Consider the following 16,895-nt stretch of genomic DNA (forward strand, 5'->3'; position numbering starts at 1 on the left):
TCAAACAATCATCGACTGCCAACATTTCCAAACAAAAGACACTGACTACACTGTGAAAAATTTCAACAAATTTTACTATGGGTGCATTGTAACCCCGGACCATAAGAAAACTGGTACAAAATTTACAAGTGTCCCATAGTAAACGTATGCGCATAGGCCCCAATCGTGTCATCTGCGCATACGTTTATTATGGGACACTTGTAAATTTTGTACCAGTTTTCTTATGGTCCGGTTTTACAATGCACCCATAGTAAAATTTAATGGGAATTTTTCACGGTGTTTATACAATAGTTTGATTAGCGAGACTTTGCACTTCGGTTTTTTACTCCCACTATTAAGGCGCAATGTCAGGTATTAAATTTAGATGGTGGGAGTATAAACCGAAAATATCCGAAACGCGAACTCTCGCTAATTTAACAATAAGTAGTTGGTAAACAAAACATATCCAATTCTGGAACTTTGAACATTTTTTATAAACATTGTCCATAAATACAAATATTACAAGTTCAAAAATTACTCTAGTTTTGTTTGCCGCTTACGCGATTGTTTTTTCAAAATAACAGATCAAAGACAGCTTAAAAATTTTTATGGAACATCAAAAACAGATGAACTAGTTCAAATACATCAATTAGTCCAAATACAGTCCAGTTAGACTAAAATCACATCAAATTTTTCGACCCAGAAAAAGTTTATAAAATTTTGTATAATTATTTTATGATCAAGTTTAAAGATTAGCGAAATTGGTCGGTTTTAAAATTTAAAATTTAAAATTTAAAAATTAATGAAAAATGATACTGTGGCTTTTTTCTCAAATTAATTTTGAATAGAAAGAACTAATTAGATCAAATTTATTATCAAGTTGTTAATTTTGATATTATTAGCAATAAATTTTTAATTATTTTATATTGGATTTTCATTGATTTCATATTTTGTAGAAATTCGAAGTTATTTTAGTTAAAAATCTACTTTCATTCAGGCTGTCAAATAGATATTTTTACAACTCCGTTATTTAAACCCTGTCGCGTCGACTGTTATCACACTATTCTGAAATAGAATGTTGAACAGATAAAAAATATACGTAAATGATTACAGGAATAATTTATTCGGTTTGAATAAATGGCTCGAGAGTCGTGAAGACATTTGTGCAACTGAATTAAATGGAATTGTCTAGTGTACCGTCATCGTATCGTACTCTTTAGTCTTCGGACACTTTAACATTAGAGCTTTTGGAATTACCTATATATACATAACAATACAATTTAAATGTATAATAGAATTTCATTATCACTGTGTAAAAAATCCGCTTTACTGTAGTGGTACTTTTTACTTACAGAAATGAATTTTTACACAGCAAATTATTTCTAAAGGGTTGATAATACAAAAAGTAAAAGAGTGTTAATAGTAAATAAAATAAAAATAAAATAATCATTGCTGACGAAGCATACTATCGTTAAAGATGAACAATAATGCAGTGAACCTTGTCAAAACGGGTGAATGACATTCGAGTCTCAAGGAGATGTTGAGAGTTGCTGTACCATTATATATATTTATATATATATATATATATATATATATATATATATATATGCGTATTATATGTATGTATATTCCCTATTTATACAATATATAATGCGTTGTATTATGTACAGTGTTTGTCATTGTTGGTTCTCCAGCTTCTGTTTTCCCGACATTGTGCTGACAGGCGTAAAGAAAAAACTGCTCTAGTTGTCATGAAATTTTTTTTAGCTCTGACATTCATATACACATGTGTAGATTTATAAATTGATATATATTATGTGTTCAAATTTAATGGAAAAAGAAAACTATTATTTTTCTGTTTAAAAAAAAGGTTAATTCAAAAATTTACCATAATTTTAAAACACAAAAAAATTTTTACCAATACAAAAATAAGAACTCATTTGATTGCTAATAAAGCAGTTTAATTGCTACACAGAAAAAAATAATTTTTTGACACAAAAAACTTTTACTCGCCCCAATAAAAATTTTACTTATTCCAAAAAATTTTTAGCATCATGAATTGAAAACTAAAATTTTCTAGAACTGAAAGGCAATATCTTTATGGGTTAAATGAGAATTTTTTATTTTCCTACACAAATTTAAAAATTTTAAAGTTGCTATTAAAAAAAAATAAAAGTAAAAACAATTAGATTCAGAACAAAATTTTTTTTTTTAGTCCATTTTTTTTTTATCTTTTTAGTAAAGTTTTTTTTTTTGGTCTAGCTCATGAATTTTCTTGATAGATTGAAGAAAGATTAATTCGGACTCTTAATATTTTATTAAATTGTCAATTTGACGATCCTGCAGCTGACAAATTGATTGGATCATAAATTTCTAAACAGTTAATTTTTTTGTAAAAATCTATTCTTATCCGATAGCAAACTGATCGATTTCTAAAATTAAATTATAGTTAAATATTATTTGCAAAAATAAATTACAAAAAATTAATTCATTTGCAGAAAGACCCATAGTAAAAATGAAAAAAATCTTGAGGAAAAAAACACACATTCAATTTTATTTGAAACTATATTTTTATGCGAGTCCAAAGAAATGGCGGGGCAAGTTGATCACCCTAAGCATTTATATAAATGTAAATAAATTTTATTGTTTTTTTTTTTACTCAAATCGAATAAAAATTCAGTTTTATTTCCATATATACAATCTCTTTGTTTTTCTTTTAAGACTTTTTGGATTGAAAGAACTTTTATTTTTATTTTTATTATTAAATTTACACATGTGAACCAGAATATCAAATATCTTTCTAGATAAAATATATGAATTTTTACACACAAAACTTTTTTAACCCAATTCTATTTTATTTTTATTTAAATACATTGAGATATACTTTTTTTTTTGCGATATTTTATATTTTACAAATTTCCTTTAAAAAAAAAAAAAAAACAAAAAAAAAATAGTAATAATAATAATAATAATGATAATAATAATAATAATAATAATAATGATAAAAAAATTTTATATGAACGCATTTTTTCGTTATGTCAACTTTTTATCAGATGATATATTTAATGATAAAATAAACATCGCGTATAAGAGTAATTTAAAATAGTTGATAAACAAAATTAAACAAACAACTTTTTAAACATTTTTGTTTATTTGAAAACAAAATTATCTTAAAAGCTATTTCCGTTATGACAAATGTCACTAAAGAGCGTCAAACAAACTTTAACACTTTATATAGAACTATATTATAAAATTTATCCGACTTTTAGTCGAGAGTAAAATGAAAAGAAAACTCTCGAGTACAAAGGAAAAATAAAAAAACAAACTCAATAAACTTTATAGAACTTTATTAAAATAATAATGTCAAGAATAAAAAAATTTTTAATTAAATTTTTTTCATATTCAAAATCTAAATAAAAGTAATGCATACATAAAATAACCAACCACGTGTTTTCGCCCAAGTGCGTTAATAATAAGTATTATATATTCATTTTTGTTTACTTATCTAGTGCATATCACTTTTAATTGAAAATCTAATGCAATTCCGCACGAAAAAATATATATCCTGGCAAAATAGTACACGGAAGAAACAGAAATTTAATAATTAATAAATAATAATAAAAAGTGGAATCTGTTATCAATTATCAGTACTATTGTGTGCTCAATGCAAAGTAGTTTACTAATTTTTGTAGATCCCTAAGAACTACTATCAATTATTTCAAAAAGTAACTAAATATTATTACTTTTAGGTAAAATATGTGACTAATTAGTGAAAGTTTATTAATTTATGGCATAATCTATTAAAAAGTAATGATTGGTCAAATTGAGAATTGGTATTTTAGATACTGATTTTTGCAGCCGAAAATTGCAAAAGTTACAAACTTTTATTTTATAAATTCGATATCACTGATCAATTATTAGCTTAAAATATCATTTATTCATCATTATAAATTAATTTACAATATACATAAATCGAATAAGTGGTAAATAATAAAATGAAATATTAGTATACTAGATACTGATTTTTTGCTCATAAAAATACCCAAAATTTTTAACTCTTATTTTATAAATTCTATCCCATTGACTAATAATTAATATAAAATGTTATTTATTCGTTATTATAAATTAATTTATTATATACATATATCGAATAAGTGGTAAATAATAAAATGAAAAATTCGTATACTAGATCTTTATATATTAATATGTACGTTTACTAATTTTTCGGTTCCTCATTTTTAAAATTTTTCTATGTTTATTTGAATAGTAATAACTGTAGATACCAATTAATCGATTCTTTTTCATATTAATTTTAATATCCGAAATTACAAATTTTGCTCTTCTGTGTATCAAATTTTAATATAAATAATAGCCATTTTGTAATATATATATTGATCCTGATTTGATATTAGTATCGAATATACTAATTTTAAGTCGAAAATAAACTACAAACTATTAAAATTTTGAGCATCATTTTTTTTCGTGTATATCTGGCTTATATCTTTAGTATTCTCGGATATATTTTTTTTTCCGTGTGGGTTTATCAATTCTATGCAAGTTTATAGTATCAATTAGTGTGAGAGTGCGTGTGTGTGTAGGGTGGGGAGGGAGTTTCTTAATTTTGCCGGCAGATGGCTCTATTGAATGCCTTCTCGCAATGACTCGTCATACACTATTTTTTGTATATATAAAAGTTTTAAACGTAGACGAAATGTACTTGCTTCGGCAGTACATATACTAAAATTGGAACGATACAGAGAAGATTAGCATGGCCCCTGCGCAAGGATGACACGCAAAATCGTGAAGCGTTCCACATTTTTTTGTAATTTGTAGACTTTATTTATTTTTTCATTTTTTTATTAATATATTAATTTATATAGTTCATATATTTTTTATATAAAAAATAAAGTATTTAAAATTTTTTTTTCTAATAATTTTAAATCTTTTCTTTTAATAAGGGATATATTTTAGAATTCGAACCTTTTAAATAATAATAATGCAATAAAAAAAAAAAAAAAAAATATATATATATATATATATATATATACTTGCCTTTTTTTTTTAATTTTCAATTTCCTCAGCATGAAGTAAAAAAAAAAATAATTGAATTTAAAAAATTTTTATTTTCTAAAGTTACTGCATTTTCCATTTCTAACTCTCGCGAATTATTCAAACTCATGAAAGGTAGACAGTTAGGATGGATTTACCATGATAATCTCATGAAATCCTTTAATTATTCAGTCTAACAACTAACTTGTACTTTTAACTCCGCCATATTTCTGTGTCGTGACATTTATTTGAATACTTTTATTTTAATTATATTTAATAGCATTACTTAAGTGTAATGATTAATTCAACTACTATAATCTTACTTAAAATTTTCATTGTAAAATATTCAATTTGAAGCACTCAAATAGTATTTAAATATCAGATACTTCGATATCTGACCTTAATTCAATGAATTTTTTTTAATCTTTTATTACTTTTATTCAGATTAAAATATAAATGTTAAAAATTTAAATATTCAATTTTATGTATTTTTTTTTTAATTTTTTTGGGCACTACTAACTCGGGATAAAGCAGCTTTTGTGTGTACTATTTTTATTTCGTTATCTTGTACAATAAAAATAATAGACGCTTGCAATATAACCCCAAGAGCATTCATGGACGTCATTCATGCAAGGTCGCGAACATAAAAGATATACTAAAATAAAATAATTATTGTAATAATAATAATAATAACGACAATAATGATAATAACGATATTTTTATCGAGAAAATTAAAATTGATAGACATACTCAGACTATCGTATTTTTGTTTCATTTTATAAATTATTTTTATTTTTACTTACATTCAATAAAATAATAATAAAAATAATATGTGTCCTTTATGAGTCATCTCAACTCTATCAGCCAATGGATTGTAAAGTTGGACTTAAATCATGTCAAGTAAATGAACTATTATAAGAATATACATAATTAAAATTTAATACAATACTTTAGAATTAACATCAAATTTCAGATCTGTTATATTCAAAATTTGGAATAGATCTCAGAAGATCACTGATGATTTCAGCAGATCACTGATTTCAAGTTTATAGTGACTTCTAAAAATTTCCAATAATCTCGAACTTTGAATAATTTTAGATCGATGGTGATCTGAAAAGATCTTCACAGATATTTTAAAAGTTATTATCTTGAAGTTAGAAGACAATTAAAAATTTTTTGATTTTTTTAACAATTCAATTACAAAAAAAAAAAAAAAAAAAAAAAAAATATGCACATGTAGAAAGTAAAAAAAACTACAGGTGCAATTTTTTCAAATATTTTTTTTTTTATAATATATCGTTTTAAAAAAAATTCAAAAATTATTAGACGCAGGCTAACTTCAGTATCATGAAAATTTCACAATAATATTAATGGAGGTCTGTTTAAATTTATGCGGACCTACAGACCGAATATACCGAATCATAAACGTCATTTTTTTTTATTAGGGATACAGAGGCCACTGGAGATCTTCGACGATCTCCATTAATTTCCACACATCATAAATTTCTTACAAAAAAATTCTTAGCGACTATTCGATCTATTTTGACATGCGTAGATCTGCTAGAAGTAACGCAGTTCCAATTTTTAAAAAATTCAGATCTACGCAAACCTAAATTATTTTTTCTCAGCCATAAATATGTGGGAATAAATCTAAAATATATAACAGGATTATTTTAATGTAATTATAGAGGGGTCACATACCTCAAGATCTTTTAGAACTGAATAAAATTCGCGATCCATGATTTTAGAATATGTTGTTATTTAAATTCTTCTTTTCGCAAGACTGATTAATCTCTAAAATTAATAAAATTAATTATTTTCAAATTACAAACTTTTTAAATTACTTATTGAACTTTTTTTTTGTACTTAATATCTTTCCTCGATTGACTGAAGGGCAAATAAACTTCGTGAATAATTAATCAACTTAAACATTTTCCTAATAAATAACTTTGAAACTTTACTCAACTCCAAAAGTTAAATTAGCTAAAAATTTTTATAACAAAACTTGTAACGACAAATTACTAATTTTACAAATTTTAACCATTAATCAAATTTAACAATTGATCCAAAGATAAGTATTTGAAAACAAAAATAATAATTTTTTTTTTTTTAATTATTTAATGACAAAAAAATTAATTATTTTTTATTTTTTACAAATATTTTTTTTTTAAATATATTATTATTATCCAAGTAATATTCAAATAATAATACGTAGTTATAATTACAGACAGTAATTTTTTTTTACCTATTTATGAACTTGATATAAATTTACACATCTGCGCTCCAAGCTAACTGCGGCCGTGGGGTAGAATGTTTGCCTCCCGCGCGTTGGGTCGTGGGTTCGAATCCTACTACATCCAGGATTTTTTCTTAATTTTCTTTCCCTTATTTCCCTACTCAACTTTTAAATGACTTCTCTTTCACACACTCACACGAGATAAAATTACAACCCTCCACTCTTTCTCTAACTAATAATAAAACTGCACGATCCTCTCCTAGTAATCGTACCTGACTCAGAATCCTCCGATCACAGGCTCCCCTAAGGGTTGTTCAACTCAAAATCTCCACCCCTACCCCCTCTGTAAACACAATGGCATCTCTATAATTGAAAGAAATGTCATTTCAACACAGAGGTAGAGTAAAGCTTTGTCGTGCTCCACTTTGGGTTGTGTTATCACAGCAGCTCGAAACTAAGGCCTTCAAACAGCTCATTATTTTTTTTATTATATATTATGTGACCATTAGCACACATTAATTACTGACATTTTTTTATTTTACTTTACATGCTTATTAAAATAAAAAAATATTTTAATTAAATTTTTTTAGTAATTAAAATTTAAATAATATTTACTTTCGTTATTGAAAGCGTTTTTTTAATGAAACATAGTTCATGTTATGAGAACACAACAAGCTATTGCTGATTATGAAAGTATATTTTTTTTTTTTTTTTTTTCATATTTTTTAGTCGTTAGATGTGACAGCGTTTAATCTGAATATACATGTATAGATATATAATATAAAATTAGGTATAGTAGAATATACTAAACTACCCAAAGTCCGGGTATAGAATCGCAAATCAGTTTAAATTAGAGAGTGTCTAGACGCTTTGCGAATACCACGTGGTGCACGTCATCTTTTATTCACATTACCAGACTTTTAAAACTCATTTATTGTTTTTAAAACCGGAAAAAACAATCTTATTTATATATATATTTGTATATAATAGCCGTCATGTATCGTATTTAGACATACATAAATAACATTGTTTTTTTTTAATCAACTACTTAAGCTTTAGAATTATGAACTTTTGTTCATTGTTGTTTTATCGTACAATAAATTTGAGATTATAGAGGCTTTAAGTCGAGAGATATCGAATAACTGATAAAAAGTAATGTGTATTGTAATGAACAATTTATTGACGACAAATTAATATTTTTTTTTTAATTTTGTGTATATTATTTTATTTTAAATTTAAGTTAATTAGATTTTGAGTTTAATTATAATTATACACAGTAAAAAATTGAGAGTGAATTCAGAGTGATTATGGATTTTATTTAATCCGAATTCATACTCGGTCACTTGGAAATTCGAAGTTTAAAAAAAAAACCCTCTACATAAGGAGTAAATTGGAAGTTTGGGTTTCCAGGGGAGTGATTTCGGAGTGATATGAATTTTAATATAATAAATATATATATATATATGTATGAAATTTGTTGTCAATGAAATAAAATTACTAAAAGACTCCCTATTAAGTGCCATGGACTAATTTATTGAGTAGGTTTTAAAATTTAATTTTTAATTGAAGTCATTGACTTGAAAAAAAAACTGTCAGGGAATATTTGATTATATGATACAAATTTTTCGATATTTTTTATGTTTTTATCAATCAATTCCAAATTTTTAATAATGAATCTTGTATGTTAAAAAAAAAATTATTTGTTCATCCATTATCTGATGATTGCTGGGTAGTAATAATTTTTTTCTACGATACTTAAAAATATTTTATTACCAATAAAAAATATTATTTTTTATGAGTTATGAAGAGATTTAATTAAATAAAATATTGATCAGTATACAATGTATTTAAGTTTATTAGGTCGACATTTGAATATAAATTGCTGAAGAAATAAAAAATAATTTATTATAAAATAAAAAAAAAGTTATGATATTTAAAATATTTTGCTTTATCATTATGAATAAATATAGATTTACGAGTACTATAAATATGCTGCTTTCAGTATTATTTATAGCGAGTAAAAAAATGAAATAAATCATAGAACAAGGAACTACGTGTACTTATAATAGCTCTTATTGTTATATATATATTTATATTCAAGTATTTAAATATTTAAATATTAAACAGTAAAATAATTCGTATTAGGGTCAAAAATATTTTTTTTTAAATAATAATTACTATTTTATTAGTATTTATATATATTTTAATTAGAAATTAAATTTTTCCATTCATAAACTCAATACTTAAACTACTGAATATTTAAAAAAAGATTTGCTGACAAGCCGAATTTCGGAGCATTCACCCACAATAAGATTTTATAACAGAAGTAAAAAAAAAAAAAATTGCTTTCAAGTAAAATATCTTAATGAATAAATAATTCTTTCATAGTTCTATTTATTTATAAAATATTTTAATAATAGTAATTAAACTTCTTAATTTTTATACAGTTTTTCATTTTATAACTCAAATAACTAAAAAATATAGAATGTATTTAAACTACCAGACATCATATAATTTTATTAAGATTATAAACAACTTGTGAGTGAAAAAAGTCAAAAAATGCATATTTTGAAAATTTTAAAAATTACAAGTGCAATTTTTTGAAATATTTTTTTTTTTTATAATTTATCGGTAAAATGAAAATCCAAAAATTATTAGACGTCAGCTAATTATGATACTGAAGTTAGCCGACATCTAATAATTTGGATGTTTGAAAAACGATAAATTATTAAAAAAAAAAACTATTTCAAAAAATTGCACTTGTAGTTTTTACAATTTTCTACATGTGCATATTTTTAGTTTTTTTTTTTTTTTTTTAAGTCAAGTTATAGAAAAAAAAAATCCAAAACATGTAAACTGGCTGCTAACTTCAGTATCATAATTTTAGTCATAATTACATAAATTAATTATTATATTATTTTATTCTAATGTTATCTTATTTTTTTTTTTTTTGATTACATATATATGTATATAAAGTAGCTAACGCTAATAAAGAGACTTTACATTATTATTATTATTATTAATTTATTAAAGCAAATTGAATTAACGATCAGGATTTTTTATATTTGTTATTATGATTATTATTAATTATTGTATTAATATAATAATACGCCTCGTGGTTTATAATATGTTTACAATATCGACAAGTTGGCGTCGCTGTAATCGCATGGCCGCCGTCAGTTGTCGCTCGCGAGTCTCGGTGTGTGGTTACGTTTTGTATCGGCGCTCCTTATTTTTTACATGAATTTTTATAATTCCTTCACCAAAATAATTAAATAAATAATTATCATTAATAAATAAAACGTGCCAGTGAAAATAATAATAATTATTTAATCCGTCTACGACAATCCGTCCATACGAGTCGTGACACCAATTAAACATAAATAAATAAATAAGTAAATAAATATAAATATAAATAAATAAATCTAAATAATAATAGTAAGTGTGTCGTAGTGTCAGTGTACGTTATAGTGAGTTAATATTTATAGTGACAATTATTTAGTTTAAATATTTGAATTTAAATAAAATATAATAAAAATAAAAATAATATAATTTTCGTTGAGAATTTTACAAGTGACGCGGGGCGTCGAGAGATCGCCAGAGCTCGTTGTCGTCGTCTTCGTCCTCACTGTTTTCTGTCTGGAATATAACGAGCATCGGGCCCTCTACAATCTGTCTCTCTCTTGCTAACTTTTATTATTATTTTTTTTATTTATTTTTATCATTTTTAAAACTTCCGCCATTTTTTTTTTAAATTGACAATAATTTAAAAATTCAAATTTTATTTTTAAAAAAATGTTTTTAAATTCGCAACAAGTTTAGTGAGAGTGAGTTTTTTTTTAAATTTATATATTTATATACATATATGTATATGTATATATACATATATAAATTTTTTTTTATTATAAAAATAAGTTTTTTATAAATTTTCTAAGCTCTCTCCTGTTCTTTTAAATATCCGGCAGCGTCATTGGTATCTTTGGTAGATCGCGTGTTGCACAGGTGTTTCGAAATACAAAATACAACCAACGGAATAAAAGAGAATGCTTAGGATGAGGATACAAAGAATGAAATAAAACTAATAAAAAAATAGATATATATAAATAAATAAAATAAAATAAACTTAAAAGTTTTCTGCCAAAAATACTCCGTTTTGTTTGACTGGCATTTAAAATTTTTGATATTTATTGACAGCTGAAGGAGTTCTATAAATTAGTATTTAAATTAAATTCACTTTTAAATATTCAAAATAATTTTTTGGCCTTGAGATAGATTTAATTAACGTCCTTGAGAATATTTCTTTCTGGTAGAGTGGAAAAAATTTGAGGCTATGAGTTGTTTAGTTTGAAGAGATAAAATTTTTTTAAATTTGTATAAAAAATTCAATTGTTTATTGGAGCGAAGTTTAAAAAAAAATTTAATTGTGACAGTGAATTTAATTGATAATTAAATTATGATCCTGAAATAAACAATTAATAATTTTTTAATTTTTTTTTTAACAAAACTACAAAAAAAAAAAAGAACTAAAAATATGCACATGTAGAAAATTTGAAAAATTACAAGTGCAATTTTTTCAAATATTTTTTTTTTGTAATTTATTGTGAACAAAAAATCCTAGAATTATAAGATGTCGGCTAACCAGTACAATTTTAAATTAATTAATATTTAGTGGTTTCAAAAATTTGTTTTATCAGTTCGTGTTTAAATTTCTTTAGTGATAATTTTATTTCATGTTCTAGTTTTACGAATAGAAATCTCATGTGAATTGTTCATTTTCGTGATAGTAATTTTTTATTTTATTAAATTTCCCTAGAGATTAATTCATAGAATTTAAACGATCCTGAAGTTAGCAGACAATTAAAAATTTTCGAATTTTTTTTTAACAATTAAATTTAAAAAATAAAAAAAAGTAAAAATATGCACATGTAGAGAATTTTAAAAACTATAAGTGCAATTTTTAAAAAATATTTTTTTTTTAAATTTATGAATGTGAATGTTGCAGACATCAGAGAAATTAATAAACAAAGTGAATAATAAATAAATAAAAATTTTTCAAAAATGCGCATTTCAAAAATTTTTAAATTAATAAGTTTTTTAAAAATATTATTTTTTTAAATTATTTACTCTATTTATTTACAATTTTAAATTTGTCTGATGTCTGTTACATTCACACTCGTTTAAATTTAATGATACTGAAGTTAGTAGACAATTAAAAATTTTCAGATTATTTTTTTAAACAAACCAATTTAAAAAAAAAAAATTTGAAAATATGCACATATAGAAAACTAACAAAACTCTAAGCACAATTTTTTTAAATGTTTTTTTTTTTATTATTTATTGTTTTTAAAAAAATTTCAATGACTTTTAGACGTTGGTTAGCTTCAGTATTATAGTTAGCCCACATCTTATAACTTTTGGATTTTTGAAAAACTATCAATTATTAAAAAAACAAAAAGTTTTTAAAAAATTGCACCTATAGTTTTTTTTAATTTTATACATGTGCATATCTTAGTTTTTTTTTAATTAAATTTTTGAAAAAAAAATTTGAAAATTGTAAACTGTCTGCCAACTTCAAAATTATTTAAATTTATCATTTAAAAGAAAAACCAAAAATTATTAGACCTCTGCTAACTTTAGTATCATGAATTCGAACCTAATTTTTTTTTTTTTTAATTAATTTAATTACCAAACAAATCTTTAAATTTAATTCATAAATAAAAACATATTATTTTAAACAAACATTTTGTTTATAATAATAATTATAATAATAAGAAAAAAAAATAATAAATTGTTTGTAGAGGGCACGTTTGCTGGATCAACAAAAAATTTTTCCAGTGTCATCATGTGTGCCAACTAATAATTAACGCAACTCGTGATTATAAACTGCAACAAATTTAAAAAAAAATTAAAATACTTTATTAAATAAATTAAATTATAAAAAAATAAATAATTGAATAATTATAAAGCTAACATTACATATTAAATGTAATTATAAATCCGGTTGTATGTAAATTAAAACAAGTATGTAGCTTCTACGTGTTGATAAATCGAGAATGTATAATTTTAATTTAAACAAACGTGAAAGAACGAGGAGGAAAAAAAAGAAGTGTTAATATAAATATATATACATACAAAGTATCTTGTATTCTTGGAAACATAACAATGACTACCTCAAACAATATTAAAGACAATGAGTAAAAGCAAGTAAAGGACAATTTATAACCGCGAAATAAAAACAATACCAAAGGGACCATAAATATTAATTATAAAATAAAAATGTGTAGTACTGGTGATTTAAATGGGTAACCGGTGAGCTTATTTTAAAAAAGCGCCGGTTTTAAATTTTAAAAATCGATTTTAAATAGTAAATGAAATGTCGATTCGTTTGACCGGTGGTTTATTCCTAATGCCATCGTCTGGATTACAAGATACTAATGAAAAATCAAATAATAATTTAACACATTCGAGTAACAATGAAACAAACAATCAACACTATCAACAAAATCATCAACATCAGGAGCATCAGCATCAACATCAACACCAGCAACAGCAACATAATCAGTATCATCATCAAATGATGACTAAAACGGTGACGATAGTGTCCGCTGGACCACAACGTAGCAATAGTTTGGATTATCTTAATTTTGAAGAAAAAAGACAGATAATAGCGTCGTCACTTTCGCTTAGTGATTTTTTGGCGCATGGACCAGCGGCTGCGGCTGCTGCGGCTAAGGAAGTTGCTGCTAATACTGTTGTTATTGGTAAGTATTGTCATTTATTTATTGTCATTTTTTTTTATCAATTTCAAATTTCAAAACTGGCCATTGGCCATTTTTTTTCTTTTTAATTTAATAACAGTACTTTAGTAATAATAAAAAATTATGATTCTGAGGTTAGCTATCGTACAATAACTTTTTGATTTTTTTTAGGACAATACATTAAAAAAAAAAATATTTCAAAAAATTGCACCTGTAGATTTATTAATTTTCTACAAGTGCATATTTTTAGTTTTTTTTTTTTAATTTAATTTAAATTTTTGAAAAAGAAATCAAAAAATTGTTAATTGTTCGTTAACTTCAGGATCATAAAAAATTAGGATAGTAAATATGATTCTAAAGTTAACAGACAATTATAAAAAAAAAAAAAATCTAAAAATATGCACTTGTAGAAAATTAAAAAAACTAGTGGTGCAATTTTTTGAAATATTTTTTTTTTGTAATTTTTCGGTTATAAAAAAATCTAAAAATTATTAGACGGTGGCTAACTTCAGTATCACGAGTAGTCTAAAGTGATTTTTCATAGATACAAAAAAAAGATCTGATACTTTTTTATGTGGATTTTTTTTCTCTACAACTTTTGTTTGAAAGTTTTTCACAAATTTTTTGTTGTTTATGAAATATTTGCGAAAAATCTGTTTTTGGAAGTTTTTTTTATTTTTTTTCTTATTAAATTCTAGGGTGATAACTTTTTCATTTGGGGGGGGGGGGGGGGTAATTGTGGGTAACATCATAGACTTCCAGTCGAATTTGCACAAAATTTCGAGATATGTCACAAATTTCGGAGTTTCGACTGGATTATGAATGCGAATTGGAGTGAATGCGAATTTAAATAAAATTCAGATCACTCTGTTGTAAAACGAACTCCTTATTTACTTCCGTATGCTTCGGAACTCGGAGTTTGAAAATTCAGATTGAAATAAAATCCGTAATTACTACAAATTCAAATTTTTTACTGTGTTCTGTTTTAAGAATGCAATTATAATAAAATAATTATGATTTTGCTTCAATAATTTTAAATATTTAAATATTTCTTCTATATTATAATTTGAATTTTAGCGCGCATTTTAAAAAGAATAAAAAGTGATGTCAATTAACGAGCAATTGCTTGTCAATTGTTATTGACTGAATAGAAGTAAAAAACTGACCGTCATTTCGTATTATTAGTGCGCACATTAAACTACAATGGTTTAATCACCGAAAACAAGTTAACTTTTCATTTTATACATCTGTATGCTTAAGTTTATTATCTTGGAATTTTTTTTTTTTAAAAACTTTATTTATCGGAAAAAGCACGTTAAATAATAGAATGAACGTAACAAGTTACTTGTTATTTTCTTCTTAACTTTTTTTATATTTTGATTCTTGCTGAAGTTAAAGCACTCAAGAAGTAAACACCAAAGTTGATATATTTTTAATAATATATATATATATATATATATATTTTTAATGTCAATTACTTTCAAAACTTGACTAATTTATATCAAAACTATTAGATTAATTTATTAATTTGATATTTATTTATAGTATAGAAAACATGAAATTAAAAATCAATTTAAATTACATAACTTATATATATATGTATATATATATATATATACATACATATATTAAGTATATTTACTTATGTACTAAAGATAAATAAGTATTTATATATGATATATAATTACGAATAAATTCAACTGACTCATTCATATATCTATATGTATATATATGTGAATGTACAATTTACGAATACTCTCTTGACTCATGGGAGTTTATAAAGTATCGTATAGATTGCATCACAATTGCAACTACACGGTACGCGACGTTGCCGAGACCGTGAGGATAAATTAATTATTACAGTAAATATATAGTAAATACCCACGGTAATGATGAAATATAAAAGACAAGTATATATTTTTACAATTATCTACAAGTATTTTACCAAGTAATCGGTTGTTATTGTGAATAAATTATTATAAAAAATAATAAACTAAAATGAAGCGTTATTTTAAACTTTAAATAAAACAAAATTTCGCTGACCACGCGAGAGATAGCACGGATGGGAAAGGGTTCAGATAAATGGCAACAGCGCTGGCGGAAATCATTCATTGAGGCAGGAGCCGGCAGTCTGGACAGCATCACCCGATCTAATGTGTACTGTGCCTGTACTGGACATATATGTTGCCATTCTCAACTAAATTGAGAGTATGTAGAGTATAAAGCTTATTTGATATGTATTTAGTTGTCAAGTTTGATTATACTGGGGAATATTCATCTTTTGAAGCTTGCGATAATTAATTTTGATATGTTTGTATCAAATATATATTAAGGCAGCTCAAAAGAAAATGTGATTTTTTTTTATACCTGTTAAAAATTTAGTGTATGGTAGGAAAAAAAATCTCATTATTTTGTGGTCGAAAATTTGAGAAATTTTAAAACGTTTTTTAAGAATAGTTGTATTTTAGATTTTTTTCTTGCTATGAAAATTTCATCTCAAAATTTGAACTTTTAGATATTGTTGAAATATATCAAGAATTCGAAAAATTGCAAGTTTTGAACAACTTTTTGAACTTAAGTTTTCGAGCTAAAATGTATTCTTTACCATCCAACTTTTCAAAAAGTGAAAGCGGGAAAAAACATTAAAACTTTTTTCGAGCGGCCCTAATCTATATTTATATATTGGAGTGCTTTGTTTGAAACAATCATTCATTTTTTATTCGCCGACACATTAAAATATTATTGTTTTCGTCTTGATATAAATTTTCTGAAAAATTAATTTTTAATTTTAAGTATTTTCCGTCGTGTCTAAAAGTTTTCTCGTTTGAAAAGCAATTAAATTAATTTTATTTTTTAAAAACATCAACTATTCG

At 24.2% G+C, this 16,895-nt stretch overlaps 1 protein-coding gene and 1 non-coding gene across 6 annotated transcripts in view; both read left to right on the forward strand.

Moving 5' to 3' along the window:
* Window positions 1-16,895, forward strand: part of LOC103571641 (phosphatase and actin regulator 2) — a 167,416-nt gene that overhangs the window by 37,934 nt on the left and 112,587 nt on the right. Inside the window, exons 1-2 of one of the 5 annotated variants that reach the window (XM_008549869.2) lie at window positions 10,459-11,091; window positions 13,063-14,025. The exons of 2 other annotated variants lie outside the window; for them this stretch is intronic. In XM_008549869.2, coding sequence (XP_008548091.1) covers window positions 13,638-14,025 — 388 coding nt within the window. In that variant the 5' untranslated portion in view covers window positions 10,459-11,091; window positions 13,063-13,637. Of the gene's footprint in view, window positions 1-10,458; window positions 11,092-13,062; window positions 14,026-16,895 lie in introns of those variants that run through there. 2 more of the 5 variants (XM_053737123.1, XM_008549870.2) reach the window with 2 other exon arrangements.
* On the forward strand, window positions 4,693-4,799 carry LOC128667390 (U6 spliceosomal RNA). The gene has a single exon (XR_008403362.1). It is a non-coding gene; the product is annotated as a U6 spliceosomal RNA (small nuclear RNA).

The sequence above is a fragment of the Microplitis demolitor genome, chromosome 2 (assembly GCF_026212275.2).
Source record: "Microplitis demolitor isolate Queensland-Clemson2020A chromosome 2, iyMicDemo2.1a, whole genome shotgun sequence".
Taxonomy (NCBI): domain Eukaryota; kingdom Metazoa; phylum Arthropoda; class Insecta; order Hymenoptera; family Braconidae; genus Microplitis; species Microplitis demolitor.